General features: G+C 45.9%; 1 protein-coding gene and 1 long non-coding RNA gene across 3 annotated transcripts; both read left to right on the top strand.

Annotated features, from left to right (window-relative positions):
• The first annotated feature begins 6008 nt into the window (after positions 1-6008).
• On the top strand, positions 6009-8685 carry LOC308280705 (uncharacterized protein). 2 transcript variants are annotated; one of them, XM_080755023.1, is made up of 11 exons: positions 6009-6083; positions 6751-6840; positions 6961-7020; positions 7130-7193; positions 7282-7371; positions 7483-7548; positions 7639-7769; positions 7851-7959; positions 8110-8213; positions 8314-8416; positions 8551-8685. In XM_080755023.1, the coding sequence occupies exons 2-11, from the start codon at positions 6781-6783 to the stop codon at positions 8673-8675; spliced, it is 912 nt and encodes a 303-aa protein (XP_080611149.1). In that variant the 5' UTR covers positions 6009-6083; positions 6751-6780; the 3' UTR covers positions 8676-8685. The 2 variants fall into 2 exon arrangements, with proteins under 2 accessions (XP_080611149.1, XP_080611150.1); XM_080755024.1 differs by having other exon boundaries at positions 7854-7959.
• Positions 8686-8826: 141 nt separating this feature from the next.
• Positions 8827-10031, top strand: LOC308280704. The gene is made up of 3 exons (XR_013961776.1): positions 8827-8849; positions 9016-9113; positions 9227-10031. It is a non-coding gene; the product is annotated as an uncharacterized lncRNA (long non-coding RNA).
• Positions 10032-17870: the final 7839 nt, after the last annotated feature.

A 17870-nucleotide genomic window follows, 5' to 3' on the forward strand; every position in this document is an offset into this window, starting at 1 on the left:
GGCTGGGGCGCTAACCCAACCTGCTCCCGGGTGCCGTCTAAATTCCGGCCGTCAACCGAGTCTCCGGTGGTCACCAAACTATTCCTGGTTGTCACATAGTCTATTCCTATGAGCCACTATAAATAGAACTAATAGTGTAAAAAACATCACAAGGATGCAACTGGGACGTATCATCAGTGATGTAGCCTGGGGTCGACGGGTGTTTCGGGTCTCGCAACATCATACACCCTCGCCCAGGTGACCCAGCCGGGGTTGATCAAGTCCCGACTTACGTCCCAGTAGCTATCCACGATCAGTCCTATTAGGGAAAGACAGGGTCACTCAATGTGCTGCACCGGAACTACTCTGCCGGGATTGGGGGTACCATTCTGGCGCGTGGAAGAACTAGGCTCTATGGGTTGACTCCTGGCCGGGCTCCTCCTACGTCTCACCAGGTCCTCCCCTGCTCTCACCAGGTTCAGAACCTGTGCGTTGCACCAGACCCCAATCCAAACATTCCATTCAGCTGCTGCAGTTGAATGGCCCTCCTAAAGGCCTCACCGTGGATTTGTTGGGCTTCTTCCTCACGGAAGACACAGGCTGGGGCGCTAACCCAACCTGCTCCCGGGTGCCGTCTAAATTCCGGCCGTCAACCGAGTCTCCGGTGGTCACCAAACTATTCCTGGTTGTCACATAGTCTATTCCTATGAGCCACTATAAATAGAACTAATAGTGTAAAAAACATCACAAGGATGCAACTGGGACGTATCATCAGTGATGTAGCCTGGGGTCGACGGGTGTTTCGGGTCTCGCAACATCATACACCCTCGCCCAGGTGACCCAGCCGGGGTTGATCAAGTCCCGACTTACGTCCCAGTAGCTATCCACGATCAGTCCTATTAGGGAAAGACAGGGTCACTCAATGTGCTGCACCGGAACTACTCTGCCGGGATTGGGGGTACCATTCTGGCGCGTGGAAGAACTAGGCTCTATGGGTTGACTCCTGGCCGGGCTCCTCCTACGTCTCACCAGGTCCTCCCCTGCTCTCACCAGGTTCAGAACCTGTGCGTTGCACCAGACCCCAATCCAAACATTCCATTCAGCTGCTGCAGTTGAATGGCCCTCCTAAAGGCCTCACCGTGGATTTGTTGGGCTTCTTCCTCACGGAAGACACAGGCTGGGGCGCTAACCCAACCTGCTCCCGGGTGCCGTCTAAATTCCGGCCGTCAACCGAGTCTCCGGTGGTCACCAAACTATTCCTGGTTGTCACATAGTCTATTCCTATGAGCCACTATAAATAGAACTAATAGTGTAAAAAACATCACAAGGATGCAACTGGGACGTATCATCAGTGATGTAGCCTGGGGTCGACGGGTGTTTCGGGTCTCGCAACATCATACACCCTCGCCCAGGTGACCCAGCCGGGGTTGATCAAGTCCCGACTTACGTCCCAGTAGCTATCCACGATCAGTCCTATTAGGGAAAGACAGGGTCACTCAATGTGCTGCACCGGAACTACTCTGCCGGGATTGGGGGTACCATTCTGGCGCGTGGAAGAACTAGGCTCTATGGGTTGACTCCTGGCCGGGCTCCTCCTACGTCTCACCAGGTCCTCCCCTGCTCTCACCAGGTTCAGAACCTGTGCGTTGCACCAGACCCCAATCCAAACATTCCATTCAGCTGCTGCAGTTGAATGGCCCTCCTAAAGGCCTCACCGTGGATTTGTTGGGCTTCTTCCTCACGGAAGACACAGGCTGGGGCGCTAACCCAACCTGCTCCCGGGTGCCGTCTAAATTCCGGCCGTCAACCGAGTCTCCGGTGGTCACCAAACTATTCCTGGTTGTCACATAGTCTAATCCTATGAGCCACTATAAATAGAACTAATAGTGTAAAAAACATCACAAGGATGCAACTGGGACGTATCATCAGTGATGTAGCCTGGGGTCGACGGGTGTTTCGGGTCTCGCAACATCATACACCCTCGCCCAGGTGACCCAGCCGGGGTTGATCAAGTCCCGACTTACGTCCCAGTAGCTATCCACGATCAGTCCTATTAGGGAAAGACAGGGTCACTCAATGTGCTGCACCGGAACTACTCTGCCGGGATTGGGGGTACCATTCTGGCGTGTGGAAGAACTAGGCTCTATGGGTTGACTCCTGGCCGGGCTCCTCCTACGTCTCACCAGGTCCTCCCCTGCTCTCACCAGGTTCAGAACCTGTGCGTTGCACCAGACCCCAATCCAAACATTCCATTCAGCTGCTGCAGTTGAATGGCCCTCCTAAAGGCCTCACCGTGGATTTGTTGGGCTATATATATATATATACACACACACAGTATTTATATATATATATATGCTTATAGGCTATATATATATATATACATAGGCGATTCTAGCCTCTTCCAGCAGGGGGTGCACGACCTCTATTACCTCATGCACGCGCGCATAGCGCGCGTGCACGCCGTTCGCGTGCGCGCAAAAAAATTGCGGATATTAGCGGTTTTGTAATGTTGTTTTAGCGGATTTCTGCAGTTAATTTTGTACCCAAATGTAACACAATATAAACAAAAAAAAGTGTAAAACAGGTGCTTCTTTTTCTAGACACCATATGTCTATCTATAGGATTTATTTACTTATTTTGCAGACAGAGGCAGCACAGCCAGGACATATAAAGCCAAACATCAAGTTAATCATCATTCATCAAGCAATCAAGCAGTCATTTACAGTGTCAAATAAGCATTTCACAAAAACAAATAGTAGACACATCCTTATTACACAATGAACTGCAGCCTCCGGGTTTTGGCACTTGCAAACCTTTCAATTATTTTCTGCACTTTAATTTCGTGTATTTTCTCAATCTGTAAAATGCCTATATCTGACACTCTTTTATCAGTCATGGTTGTCCGTAAATACGTTTTTAGTTGTCTCAAAGTAGAGAAACTGCGCTCAGCTGAAGCACTCGTAACTGGTATGGTGAGGTACAGTGTGTAGACGTGTTTTAATGTACCAAATGAATCAGAATTATGCATTCCCTTCTCTTGAAAAAAAGCAAGTTTCTTTTCAAACAGTGTCGTGTCCTCCATTTCTTTTTTTTGCGCACATTCTCTTCAATATAACGAAACAGTTGAAAAAAGGGAACATAATAGACTATGCACTTGGAGGGAGTACAACAGCATTGTGTAAACAGAGATGTGTCTTTATGTACCTGTCCTCCTGAAAGCTTGCTCGGCGTTCTCAGAACCAAAGGCCCGACATGGAAAGCAGAACGCCCGGTCATGGCGCACGCTATACTCCAGCCAGGCAAAATCTTTAAACCACTCCTTTCTGAATTTGCGTTGTTTTTCGCCAGCGGCCTTTAATGGACATTCTACATCTTCTGGCTGATATGGACCCAAAGCCAAAAACTGCTTGGCTTTATCCGGGCCATGGCAAGGGTCTCTTTCATGAACAAAGTTGGCTTCATTTGGCTCCTCTGGGTCTGGGCCTGGGGTAACAACAGTTGAGTCTGGAGTGGGGCTTGCTTGTTGTGGAGGAACCGGGGCCTCGGTCTCCGGCAACGGCGAGCCTTCCACAGTGATGTCGGTGGCTGGATCACTGCTGCTGCAAGCTCCGTCCACCTCCTCTGGTTCACGTTCATTAGCATTACTGTCAGTGTCGAGTGAACTACTATACTTGCCCCTCCACCTCTCTTTTTGCGCACATTTTACAAATCACGATCACTGTTTTATTTAACCAGTAAGACTCCCTAATCGGGAGATAAGCGACCGTTGGTCGCTTATCTCCACAAATAGGCCAAAAGTTTGTTTTACCAATTATCAAGACATACGGGCAGTTGACAGTTTGCCATGGTTACTCATTGAAGTTGAATCTCCATATATGGAGACATAAGTTGCTCATACCATAGCAACCATGTTTTTTACAGGGCCTGGGATTGATGACATCAGAAATCTCCATATATGGGCATGAAAGGGATTTTGTTTCTGGAAATATGTCTGTGGGGTGCCACATTTGGAATAAAACACTTACATCACACATCTGGATATCCATACAGCCCATCTAGTTTGCCTGTGTCCATTTATGCCCATATATCTGATGACATTGGGACACTGATCTCCATATATGGGCATAAAACTTATGTTAATTAGTAAAGCCTGGGGATCTCCATATATGGGCATGAGGGGTACCCTAAAAGGGCATCATCTGGGAATAGCAAATATAGTTCTCCTAGAAAGTGAAAATCTTACATCAAAGGCCATAACTACCTACCTACCACCATACTGCATTCCTCATTAAACTACCTACCAGTAAGATGCCTATAGGGAGAAAAGCAAAGGGCGAGGTTGCACCATTTCTTGGTCTTCTGGCCAGTGATGTATATCGGACCATTTAACCATATATGGAGACATCTGGTACCCAAAGATATTCACAGATATGGGCTTAATATTGATGACATAAGGGATCTCCATATATGGGCGTAAAAGGGATTTGGTTCCCCTGGCATCACAGGGATCTCCATATATGGGCATAAAATGGATTTGGTTACCCTGGCAACACGGGGATCTCCATATCTCCATATATGGGCATAAAAGGGATTTGGTTCCCCTGGCATCACAGGGATCTCCATATATGGGCATAAAAGGGATTTGGTTCCCCTGACATTACAGTGATGTCAGTGGCTGGTTCTACAGAGGGGATCTCCATTTATGGGCATAAAAGGGAATGTATGTATGATGATGTCAGATATCATAGACGTCATAGGACTTTCACATAACGAATAACTGAGTAAGCATGTAAACCCGTAAAATCTATATTTGGGCATGGCTGATTTATGACCTCATCATGATGACACGAGCAAACACAGCTGAATTGTATAAATGATCAGTGCAGAAACCAACAGAAGTATTTGACCAAGACTCTTCGATTTAAACATCAACAAAGGTGTGACGTTTGTTGATGGTCACAAAGGTGTGACGGACGGACGGACGGACGGACGGCCGGTGGAGGTTTTCATAGTAAACTGCTCCCTGACGGTCGCAATAAATATAAAATAAAGTTACATTACAAAAAAAAAGAAATCAAAATGGCCGCCTGGCGGCCAGGGGGTGCACGTGCACCCTAGGACACCCCTTAAAATCGCCTATGTATATATATATATATATATATATATATATATATATATAAGCATATATATAATGCCTATATAGCAGTAAAAGCAGGGTGGAATGGTACCCCCTCTAACTGTATATTATGTTACCCATTTTCAACTGTTTTTATTTTATTGTGACACTTGCTTGGCGAGAACTACGTAAACGTTTCCTATGTGTTTCGTTCTCTCATGCCAATAAACCTCCATCGCCATAGGCCAATCAATCAATCAATCAAAGCCGTTGCTGATCCGGTCTGGGTCTATATCGGATACGGAAACGTTTCTTACATGTATGTGAGTTTGTACAAAACCGGATACAGTAGGCGGGCTTCAGAACGGATCACTGATTAGCCAGGATTCCACCACAGCATACAGCTCCAAGTTTTCCACGGGTACTGGCTGCCCTGGCTGCTACCGAAACAGCACTCAGCACAAAGTTAGGAGGATGAAAGTAAAAAAAGAAATCTACAGCAAATGGAACGATCGTTGCGCTTCTTCCTCATATTCGGCCTCACTGTTACTGGCCTGGGATCCATGTATGTTACAGACAGCTCGTTATACAAAGGACGCGACATACAGGCGCGCAAATTATGGGGGGGACAAGGTGTTTTGGTCACCTTCCAGGTTCAATTTCGTCCCCTCCATTCACTTCCAGAAGTCCCCCCCGTCCCCCCCAGTCAGGGACCCCCAAGCCAAACTTTTAGGGGTCTGAATTCTGAAAATCACGCACTAAACGCGAGCGATTATTTTTAAGCCCCCCTCATCTAAAATCCCCAAATGGTTTGGTCCAGACCGTCCTGTGCCCTCAGTATAGCAACGCCCATTTCTCTCAAGTCAGAAGTTAACTCCACACACAGCTGTAGCCTGTTAAGGAAGCCAGTTACAGCCAGTTCTAATGTCCACACAGCTCCGGACACCACTCGACTCGAGCACGGCCTGGGAAATGCTTTCATTGCTTTGTAAGTACTAATAAAGAATTAATTGTGGTCATTATGTGGACAAAAGCTACTGTAAAGCCCTCTGTGTGTGTTAATTTAATTCGGTGTGTTTCTGTCTGTCTGACTGTCTCTGAGGCAACGGTATGTATGTAACAGTAACATACATTGGTTAGCATTTAGCTAAGCATGCTACAAACACAGTTAATGGTAGACTAGTGTTCTTCCAAAGCAGCTCAATTTAGCTTAGTTTACCAATTCTGTTCACTCCCTATAGGCTATGTGTACTACTCAATCTCATAGATAGCTCATCATCGTAGCATCGATTGATTGATTGATTGATTGAAGACTTTATTAGAAGTTTGCATAGGAAAAGGTACAGTTTCATGACGGTACAGTTCACTGGTACAAGGTCTACTAAAAGGAGATCCATGAAAAGACTAAGCTCATTTCCACTGGAAACCATTGAAGTATCTCATATAACATTGAATGACAGACATATAGAACACAGTACTATGCAGTAGATATGTAAAGTAAAAGAAAACAGTAAGACTAGCAGTAGCGTGTATTTTTGTAGTAGGCCTATACTGAGTCAGTCTCACTCTCCCTCTATCTCTCTCAATTCAATTCAAAGGGCTTTATTGGCATGAGTATATATGTTTACCTCTCTCTCTCTCTCTCTCTCTCTCAGACGTTCACACGTTCACAAACTGTCAGAAACATGAAAAAGCGGAATAATATGGACATACGGGGTTTTTTAATTGCCCCCAAAAAACTCAGTGTAAGTAGGAATATATATAAATAATATCACAAATATCATTTTTGAATGTATCATGTTTTAATGTCTGCATAGAAAATGAATAGAGCGTGATGTTAATGTAGATAATATTGTGTCATATAGACAACAACAGCAGCAGCAGCAGCTGTGGAAAGTGGCAGCCATGGTGGTGGGGAGTCTCAGGTATTTTTTTATTTTTTCAGTTGTAGAAATGCTTAAATAAAATAAGTACATTTTAAATGTCACTGTTTTGAGTGTTTTGGTTACTTACAAACTGTAGCCTATTTCTTAGGAGACAGAAAGCCAGTCAGGGGGACCGGTGAGGAGAGCCACTGCTCAAGATGCTACTGATGCAAGTAGGGATAATTTGAATTATCTGCAATATAATTATTGTGAGCATTTGTATTGCTATAAACAATAATGTTGTAATTGTCCCATTCCTAGATGAAAACCCTGTCGAGGACATGCCTGATGCCACTGCAGGTCCTAACAGGAGAAGCACAGACTCCATGGAGTCAGAAGCTAGAGATGAGAGTGGGGATAATTTTTATTCTCTGTAATACCATTTTTCATTTTTATAGCTAACAAAAAAACTAATATTATGCATTGTCCCATCCATGGATGCAAATACCATCTACACTTCAGGTCCAGAGGAGGCAAGTCCCAGCTGGAGCAGAGACTCCACAGAGAGTTCAGAAGCTACAGATGAGAGTAGGGATAATGTTTATTCTGACTAATATAAATGTTGAGCATTTTTATAGCTACAACAACCAATAATCCTATACGTTGTCCCATCCTTAGATGCAAATATTATCTACATTAAGGATGACGAGAGACCAGCAGACAGCAGTGGGGAGACGGCAGAGGTCCAAGACACCAGCGTTCCCATTGCTTTGCAGATCAGCAGGGGAGCTCGGAGTCGAGTCATGCAGGTAGTCAGATATCAATGTAATTGTGTATTGATGTTGGCGGTTATTTTTTCTATTGATCTGCTTTACCATTCAACCATGCAGCAGATGCCAGTGAGAGAGCAGAGATCAGAGGTCTCCAGCCCCAAACACTGTGGAAAGACCAGCCAAAGGAGAGCCGATGAAAGGCCACGTCATCGTACTACAAATACAGGTAAGCATAATTATTTGCACTACTCATCTGCCGTCTGTGAATGTAATGCACAATCTCTGTACAGTGCCTTGGAGAACGGCCCCATATATAAATGCACCATTTACTTTATATCACAAAAAATACTTTGCATTATCTGTTTATATACTGTAGCACCAGACACGACCAGAGATTCACCGGAGTCCTCAGAGACCAGCTGCAATCCCTCGTCTTTGCAGACCAGCAACAGGGGAGCTGAGAGTCGTCAACCCATTCAGGTAGGTATCGATGCAATTGTGTATTGATTTAGAAGGTTATTTTTTCTATTTTTTTCTATTGATTATAGACAATATGTTTATGTCCCTTTCATCCATGCAGCAGATGCCAGTGAGAGAGCAGAGATCACAGATCCCCAGCCCCCGTTACCGTGGAAAGGCCAGCCAAAGGAGAGCAGCCGATGAACGGCCACGTCGCACTACAGGTAAACAGCATTATTTGCATTACTCATCTGCGGTCTGTGAATACAGTGCCTTGGAGAACGGCCCCATATATAAATGCACAATTTACTTTATATCACTAAAAATACTTTTTTATCTGTTTATACTATACGACCAGACACGACCAGAGATTCACCGGAGTCCCCAGAGACCAGCTGCAGACCCTCGTCTTTGCAGACCAGCAGCATGGGAGCTCAGAGTTGTCGACCCATTCAGGTAGGTATCAATGCAATTGTGTATTGATTTTGGAGGTTATTTTTTCTATTTCGTTCTATTGATGATAGACAATATGTGTGTCCCTTTCATCCATGCAGCAGATGCCAGTGAGAGAGCAGAGATCACAGATCCCCAGCCCCAGATATCGTGGAAGGACCAGCCATAGGAGAGCAGCCGATGAACGGCCACATCGTACTACAGGTAAGCATCATTATTTGCGTTATGATCTGCTGTCTGTGAATGTAATGTCTGTGAATCACAATCTCTGTACAGTGCCTTGGAGAACGGCCCTATATATAAATGCACCATTTACTTTATATCACTAAAAATATTAAAAACATGTTATCTGTTTATGCTGTATGACCAGACACGACCAGCAGAGATTCACCGGAGTCCTCAGAGACCAGCTGCAGTCCCTCGTCTTTGCATACCAGCAGCACGGGAGCTGAGAGTCGTACCATTCAGGTAGGTGTCAGTGCAATTGTGTATTGTTGTTGTGTATTGATTTTGGAGGTTCTTTTTCATTTTCTTTTTTCTATTTATGATAGACTATGCTTTTGTCCCTTTAATCCATGCAGCAGACCCCAGTGAGAGACCAGATCCTCCCAAGATCCAGAATCCCTGTGCTGGCCAGACCCCATCGAGAGACCGGATTCCAGAGGAGGTCCCAGGTCCCAGATATGACTGATACTGACATCAATGATGGTACTGAGCCATATCATCCACATCCCAAATACATAGAAAAACAAACTATGTCTAACAAGGTGTTATCATTCCAGCAGAGGTGGTTTAATGATTTCAAATGGTTACATTACCGACCATCTGTTAAAGGTGTTGTTTGTTTTTATTGCAGTAAATTGTATTCTGGGAACAGGTCATCTGCTGTCAAAAAAACAGAACCTGCCTTTGTAACAACAGGTTTTAGAAATTGGAGAAAAGCCACTGAAAAATGTAGATGTCACGAGAAAACCCAGAGTCATACTCATGCTGTATTAGCACACAAGTCTAATCCTGTAACTGTCCAATTATCCAGTGCTTGGGCACGACAACAATCTGAGGCAAGGCATTGCTTACAGAAAATTATTACCTCAGTACAACTATATGCCAGGCAAGGTCAAGCCTTAAGAGGCCACACTTCTGACTCTGGGAATCTCTTTCAGCTGTGAGTGAGAACCGCTCAATTTTTTAAGGCATTTGACAAGTGCATTTGCTGCTAGGTTACATTGTTACATTTTCTGCTACTAGAGTGTGAGCCGCTCAATTTTTTAAGGCATTTGACAAGTGCATTTGCTGCTAGGTTACATTGTTACATTTTCTGCTACTAGAGTGTGAGCCGCTCAATTTTTAAGGCATTTGCCAAGTGCATTTGCTGCTAGGTTGGTTTACTTGGAGAGTGTGAAACGCTCAATTTTTAAGGCATTTGCAATTGCGTTTGCTGCTATACGAGGACAATTTACATTTTACATACTTGAAGAGTGTGAACACTAATTTTTTTTTAGCTGGTTAAGAAGTACTTTAATCAGTGGATTTGCCTAAGTTGTACATAGTTTTATAAGCATTATGTAAGAGTAAACATAAGTAAAGTTATGACTTGTTTTCAAATGCACTTTTTTCCTATGGCTGGTCCTTCCACGATATCTGGGGCTGGGGATCTGTGATCTCTGCTCTCTCACTGGCATCTGCTGCATGGATGAAAGGGACACACATATTGTCTATCATCAATAGAACGAAATAGAAAAAATAACCTCCAAAATCAATACACAATTGCATTGATACCTACCTTTTTTTTTCTGTTTTTTGACTATCAAAGGATTGTTGCAGTTGCTGCTGAGTGTAACTCACATTCTGCTTATCAAATGTACTAAGTAATTGCTGCCTCTGCCTGTATTTGTTTTCACTGTGTAACATTACATGGTGTGCTGCTGGTCGCAGTGCAGTCTTATTACACTGACTACCTCAGTCTCTAGACTGTAAAAGGCTTTGGAAAGTCAATAAATGTGTTCAAGTAGCCTAATATTTTGGTTTGACTTTTCTTTGTGCTCATTATACTGACCCACCTCAAGAATTGTTGATGTACTAACATTATCTTGCTTATTATAGTGATATATAATTAACCTGCTTATTGTAAGTCACATTGGATTAAAAGCATCTGCTAAATGCCTTTTATGCATAAACTCTAAGAATCATTAACCAAAACAACCACCGGTCGGCGCCAAAGACCTTATTTTTTCCTAGTGCCTTTCTAGCCATAGAAGAATAGCTTTCAGTTGACTCAGTGATGACGTCATAATATGGCGACTTGTTATGGCTGTGTGTCCTTATTATAACTCTCTGGGTGTCTGTGACTAGAGTCTAGAGAAGAGCACTGACTGGTGCACTGGTTTCAATTAAATTACTTTCTGGATCTGGACAATGACATTTGACGCTTGTACGTTTATTGGAATTAAATGGATACCAACCTCACGACCTGGCTGTCCCAAGTTGCTACAGAACTAGAAGTTAGAACTATGTACATTTCGGAAGGACCAAGTTGACCACAACAAGCAACAATGGTAAGTTTCTGATGAAGTGTGTGTTTTCGTGTAAGCTTTGGTTGTGTTGGTTATTGCAGTACTAGTGATAACTTCATAAGTAAATAAATAATACATCATAAAACCGTTAATGCCCGTATCTGAATGAAAATGAGGGGGGAAAACCGCCCGAAAACCGATCTTTGCACGCAAAAAAAACGAAATCGGTCGCGCGGTCCCCTCCTATGCATTTACTGGATCTGCGCGCCTGGCGACATATCCTTGGGATTATATGGACACACAACGACACGAGGATCTATTTTTACCGACGCGATTGCTGCAAGATGGGGGGACAAGATGGACATCTCGCTCGTCCATCATCATCTCGACCGGAGGGATAAGGACTCACTCCACAGAGGTTGGCCTCGGGAGTCGGAAAACAAGTCCATTGGCCTCTTTTGCCACCCCGGGACCCCGAAATCGGTGGATATTCCAAGTCTGAAGGAAGCCGCGGTACGTAGATTTATAGTTGTGACTGTGTTGGTTTTGATTTAAAGCAAGGGTGTCGGTTCTGGGCCCTGGGTACAAGGATTCACTGTGGGCCCCCCATGAATGTTCTTCATATGGGGATTTAAAAAATAGCAGATCTACAAGCTTGCAGCGCGGCACTCGGTGCCGCGCTGTGAGCTTGTAGATCTGCTATTTTTCAATCGCAAAAGTATAAAATATCAAAGGCCCTTCCACCTTGGGCCCTAGTAACTCAGCCCCACGTTCTTTTCCCCCCCTTGTGACATCCCTGCTTGCTGTTGACATACTTTGTCGCTCCTATTTTGTTGTGGAGACAGTTCTGCTACAATACAGCTCTGTATTGTATTAGCCCAGTTCAGGGCTTTTCAAGTGAAAATGTCACGGGATTGTGTTTGATTTATTCATAATGGTCTCTACTCTCTAGTAGTTAGATCGAGCCGCACTGTTGTAGCTAGTAGGCTACTGCTATAGCCTCCGCTTGGGGGGGCTTCTCCATTCTGACATGCTGCCATTCAGAGACATTCACTTCCAATTCCATAGATGGTGTAGGAATGGGGGGGTGTGTGAATGGAGCCATGATGGCTGCATGTTGGAGTGAGGATGCGGGAGGAAAAAAGAAAAAAAAAAACGCATTGTGGTGCCTGGTGCCAGCCAGGCTGCAGCGGTGCGTGCGGAATGCCACCACTGTTCCTTCACTGTGGATTATGGGGAGAATTATACACTTTTATTGAGATTTATACATTTATTACACTCTTGTTTTCAAACACACTAACTTTGATGTGTGATATTTTTGTTTCCATTTAAGACAGAACGCCCAAAATTTGTCAGGGGCTGGGGAAAAGTGTAATTTAGCATTACATAATTTAAAAGCACATTTGCGGGCTCTACGGGCATGGCAGGGCCGTACAGCGGAATATTTACGGGCGCTACGGGGATCGCGGCAAATGAGTTAAGCTATATTTCTAAAATCTCCCGGAGGAGCATTCATTAGTTAATTCATTCATTCTTTTTTTCTTTTTTAGATTATGCTGTATATAATCTCTAATGTTGAAATACACTGGACAAGGATATCCTTTATCATCTTTACCCCTAAATATGGATCCACACGATCAACTTTTAAACCACGCATAAATCCAATGGCATATCCATTGCTGGTTGGAAAAAATAGTTCTACATACTTTTTTTTTTTATAATTTTTATCCCACGATTTTTGCAACCCATTTTTTCACCCAGTGCCAATTGCCTATGTAATCCTGGGCTCTGCTCTCCCTCTGCCGCGCCTGGGGAGACAACGGACTGACCTCATGCTTCCTTCAGTGCATGAGTTGTCCAAGTTGTTTCTTTTCACCTGACAGGGGGGATTTCCCCAGGATGGACACGCGTGGAAGGAACACGTTATTCCAACCAGTTCCTTTCCCCTCCATCAAGCGCCCCGGCTGGCCAGGGGGAGGCATTATTGAGACCAGGATTACTGCATGTTTTTGTGAGGGTATCAACCCTAGGAAACACGGGGAGAACATGCAAACTCCACACAGAAAGGCCCTATTGCCGACCCCACCTAGGGTGTGGGCGCTGATGACGCGGAGGGAGAAACACGCCCCCAGCACCCACAGCGTCCCCCGGCGGGAATCGAACCCAGGACCTTCTAGCTGTGAGGCGAAGCGCTAACCACTGCGCCACCGTGCCCCCTAGTTCTACATACTTAATGCCAGTGATGGGCAGTAGCGAGCTACAAGTAGCGACGCTACATAGCTTAACTAAATTTTTCAGTAGCGTCACGTTAGCGCCGCTCCTTTTGAACCAAATAGCTTTTAGCGTAGCGTAGCTATTTTTAGGCCCCAGTAGTGACGTAGCGTCCAACAAACGCTACACGTTACTATCCCGGCGAAAAATGACTGCTAAATAAAGTTTGTGAGGAAAAGAATTCCCAACAGATCCCCAAACGTGTTGTTCTGCGCAGCGCTGCAGCTGCTTTCACTTCATTCAATGAACGAACGTCCTCTGTGTGTGTGTGTTAGATAAGCGACTGAAGTGAGGGATTTATGGCACTTTGAAGTGAGCCCGAGCCAAGGATCTGTCTCACTATGCGCTCTCTACTACGCGCTCTCTACTGCGCGAACCGGATCCCATCGTTCACTTCAAAGAGCCGTTCAAAAGATTCGATTTGTTCGCGGACATCCCACCTCTACCCGCAGAACAACTGACATACAAGCTCACATCGCGTTGCAAATGCTAACTGTGTGAGCTTGTAGATCTCGCGGGGTGGAGCATAAACTCCACCCCGCGTGTACTCAAGTACTCTACCCGAGTAAGAGTACAGAGTACTCCTGTCACATTAACTCCTGTCCACACTAAAAGTAGCAGTCATAATGTTACGTAACAGTAAAAAAATACTTGCTTTTAAATGTACTTAAGTATTAGAGTACATACCGGTACATGCTTTTAAAAATAGGCTCCTTAAAGTACAAATAAAAGTAAAAGTACTCAAGTACATTTACTCAGTTACTGTCCACCGCTGGCTGCAGCTTATCAGCTGTTTTGACAGCACACAAGTCAGAGCACTCTTTTGTCCACAGCTAACTAATGACAGTGAAGTGGCAATTTAAGGACATTTAGACATTTTTAATACCTAAAAAAAATATAAACAAAAGACCAAAACTGCATCAAAAGTTATCAACTATAAAAACATGGTAAACATTGGCCAAATTGACAATATAGTAAAAGAGGCACAAATTGTGAAAATGGCAGATCTACAAGCTCGAAACGCCTTGTGTTCCGAGGCGTTGTGAGCTTGTAGATCTGCTATTTTCACAATATTTATCGGTGGAATAGAGTGAAACTATAATGCCTCAACTCCTAATTCCAATTGCTTGTCAGGGTGGGGTCCCCAGTTCAAATAGGATTTTTTTGGGGGGTCACAGCCTGAAAAGGTACACATTTAATTTAAAAAGTAAATGAAAGGATGACACAAAAAGCCAGACATGAGGGCTTGTTTCCAGTTTTATAATAATCAATCGAACTGAGCATTTTTGCCTGCCTATTTGTTTGATGGAAAGTTGCACTTGATCATGAAGTTGATAAAAAAATAATAATAAAAAAAAAAAGCTTTGTTGTAGTTAGCTACTTTTGCCGTGTAGCTTGTAGCTTGCTTTGCTAAATTTTCTGTGGGTAGCTTCGTTGTAGCTTAAGCTATATTTCATCAAGAGTAGCTTGTAGCTTAGCTACATTTTCCAAGTAGCTTGCCCATCACTGAGTCAGAGTGTGATACTCTGACATCACACTCTGACTTCACGGTGATGTCAGGGGAACCTCACTAACAGAATCCCTTTTATGCCCATAAATGGAGTTCCCTGATGTCATCAATATTAAGCCCATATCTAACAGGACTTCATATGGGAAAGCACATAACGAATAATTGAGTATGTATTGTGGTGGTTCTTTCAGACACCGCCCGCCAGGTAGGCCCCGCACGTCGGAGAAGCGCACCCTGGATGGGAGAGCGAGGCCCAGCAGAGCAGCGCATGCTGTGGGCCAAGTCATTGAAGGGCGTTACCTGCCGGCACACATGCTTCATCAAGCACAAGCATATGCACCTGTGGGCTACTCCAAACACAGGGTGCATAAATAGAAGCCTCGCTCTCTCCCCCAGTCTGTGCTGGACTCCGACAGGCGAACATGGGCAAACAGGCGGTAAGAAACCACCATACGTCTCCCTCCACCGCATATTTCTGTGTAAAGCGCATTATAGTAATATTCTTTCTACTCATTACTTCTAGGCTGGACCGGGAGCGGACCGACACTGAGGAGTGTGTACCTTTCACTGAGGAGTGCGTACCTTTCACTGGAGAGTGAGTACTCGGGCGACCTGTGGAGATGGACCTGGAAAAGGACAAAGCAGCCTTACCAACCGGACCCCCAGGGAGCCACCATCATTCCCATTTTGTTGAGTAGATCTCACTTCCCTTTAAAACTTACCTTGTATCCGACAATTCTCTGGCCCTAGGTCCCTTAATCCCCGTGTTCATTTTATTTAGAAGATAGAGAATTAGTTGGATTTAATTGAGAGCGGGCGCCCTACTTACCTGTCACCTGTAGAGAGGAATACTCACCTATCACCTGTGGGAAAGAAAGACTTTGCTGGAACCATACTCACCTAATACCTGTGGAAAGAAACCCCCCTAACTGACTCTTACCTACCCCTGGCCCCCCACGAAGAGGAGAGACGGCAGCCCCCGTCCGGGGAAGAACCTATGTTGAACTATTAATGACAATTTGAGTTATTCACATTTCTGTTGCACATTCATGCTACGTTGCATCATTCTGCTGTTGTAAATTAAGAACTGTTTAATAAATGCCCAAGTTGGCGACACTGTTCTCTTGTGTCTGGTTTGGGTTCAGTCACCACACATGGTGTGCAAAATACGGGTACTGAACCTCACCTAGACGCAATATGACAACCACACCGGCTTTAAATGCTCTGTTACAGAGCCAGGCCGAATTACAACAGGCGGTGACTAAACTGATAGAGAAAATCCAAATTGACCAAGACGTTAATCCCACACGACCGCCCGGGGAAGTTTTGACAAAACTATCCCCCGAAGATGATATTGAAGCGTTCCTAGAGGTGTTCGAGCGCACCGCTGCCCGAGAGCGGTGGCCTGTCCCCGACTGGGGCGGGATCATTGCCCCATTTCTTTCTGGAGAAGCTCAACGAGTGTGTCGTGATCTCCCCCTGGCGGAGGCCCGTGAGTACAGGCGCCTGAAAGCAGCTATTTTAGCTAGTCAAGGTTATAGTATGCCGGCCCGAGCCCAGCGCTTCCATGGTTGGAACATGCAAGCGGCGCTGCCGCCTCGGCCCCAAATAGCCGCTCTCCTCCGCCTAACACACGGGTGGCTGACTACGGCCGGTGACCCGCCACTGATTGAGAGGATTGTCATAGACAAATGTATACGCTCCCTGCCGCCTGATGCCCGCCGCTACGCCTCACAAGTAAGACCAAGCTCTGTGGAGGTCCTTATTGCGCTCCTAGAAAATCACCAAGTGAGTACAGAGATGATGAAAAGCACAAGGTCGGAGATTCCCAGAGGGACAGGGGAGGTACGTTACAACCGGGACCGCTCGCGGCCCTCGGCTACTCCCCTGTCTCCCCCTGTTACGAAACGAGCCGCCACAGAGCGGACTGCCCGAAGCCAACCGCAGATGACACGCCGGTGCTACGTCTGCGGAAAAGGTGATCATATCGCATGGTTCTGTCCGGATCGGGACCGGGATGTATCCATGCCCTCCGCCGCCGCGGCTTCTGACAGCCGGCGCCCCTGCCTTCACTCAGGGAGCCAACAGCCGCGCCACTCTAATCTGCCGGTGAAAATCGAAGGGGTGGACACCCGGGCTCTACTAGACTCGGGGAGCGTCGTCACGCTGGTCCACGCTGACTATGCCGGGCGTTCCACCTCCAGCCGGATGCCGGTCAGCTGTGTACACGGGGATGTGCGGTCCTATCCAGTGACGCTGATCCGGGTACAGACAACCAGAGGAGATGTCGATGTGGAGGCTGGCATCGTCCCCAACCTACCGGTCCCCTTGCTCATCGGCACGGACTGTGTGCTGTTTGAAAGACATTGGAACCCGGGCGGAGGTGGCCCGCCTCGCCCGCGACGGAGAAGAAGGATCCGGCCGGGTCCCCGGTGGAGAAGCCCCTTACCCGCGTGCCCGGTTTTCCGCGCCGAGACGGAGGGTCCACAGACCGAAGCCTCGCCAGACGAGGAGCCGCTAAGAGACGAACCCGAAGCGGACGAGCCGCCCCGGGGCACCTCATCCGAGGACCCCGAGCCGGTGAGGTGGCCCGACTTCCCCGAAGAGGAGGATGAGAGCTCCGTGCTCAGAGGAGACTTTGCCACACAGCAGTGGAATGACCCGAACTTAGAGAATGCTCGGAAAAACATCAGTGCAGTTGACGGAAAACTATGTGACGGGGTGAGTGAACTAATTTCCCCATATTTCTTTGTACGGAGAAATGTATTATATCGGGGGTGGCAGAATAACACTGGGGTCATCGTAGAACAACTGCTCGTGCCAAAAGACTATGTGACTAGAGTGTTGTACCTGGCCCATACTCACCAGCTGGGGGCGCACCTGGGCATTAAAAAAAATAGCGATCGAATTAATGCACGGTTTTATTGGCCG

Source organism: Nannobrachium achirus (assembly GCF_963921795.1).
Source record: "Nannobrachium achirus genome assembly, contig: SCAFFOLD_485, whole genome shotgun sequence".
NCBI classification, from domain to species: Eukaryota; Metazoa; Chordata; class Actinopteri; order Myctophiformes; family Myctophidae; genus Nannobrachium; species Nannobrachium achirus.

Coding starts and splice junctions, on each gene's coding strand:
- LOC308280705 (XM_080755023.1), top strand. CDS start 6,781: ATGAAAAAGCGGAATAATATGGACATACGGGGTTTTTTAATTGCCCCC. Junction 7,372..7,482: donor GTCAGAAGCTAGAGATGAGA/GTGGGGATAATT, acceptor TCTACACTTCAG/GTCCAGAGGAGGCAAGTCCC. Junction 8,417..8,550: donor ACGGCCACGTCGCACTACAG/GTAAACAGCATT, acceptor CTATACGACCAG/ACACGACCAGAGATTCACCG.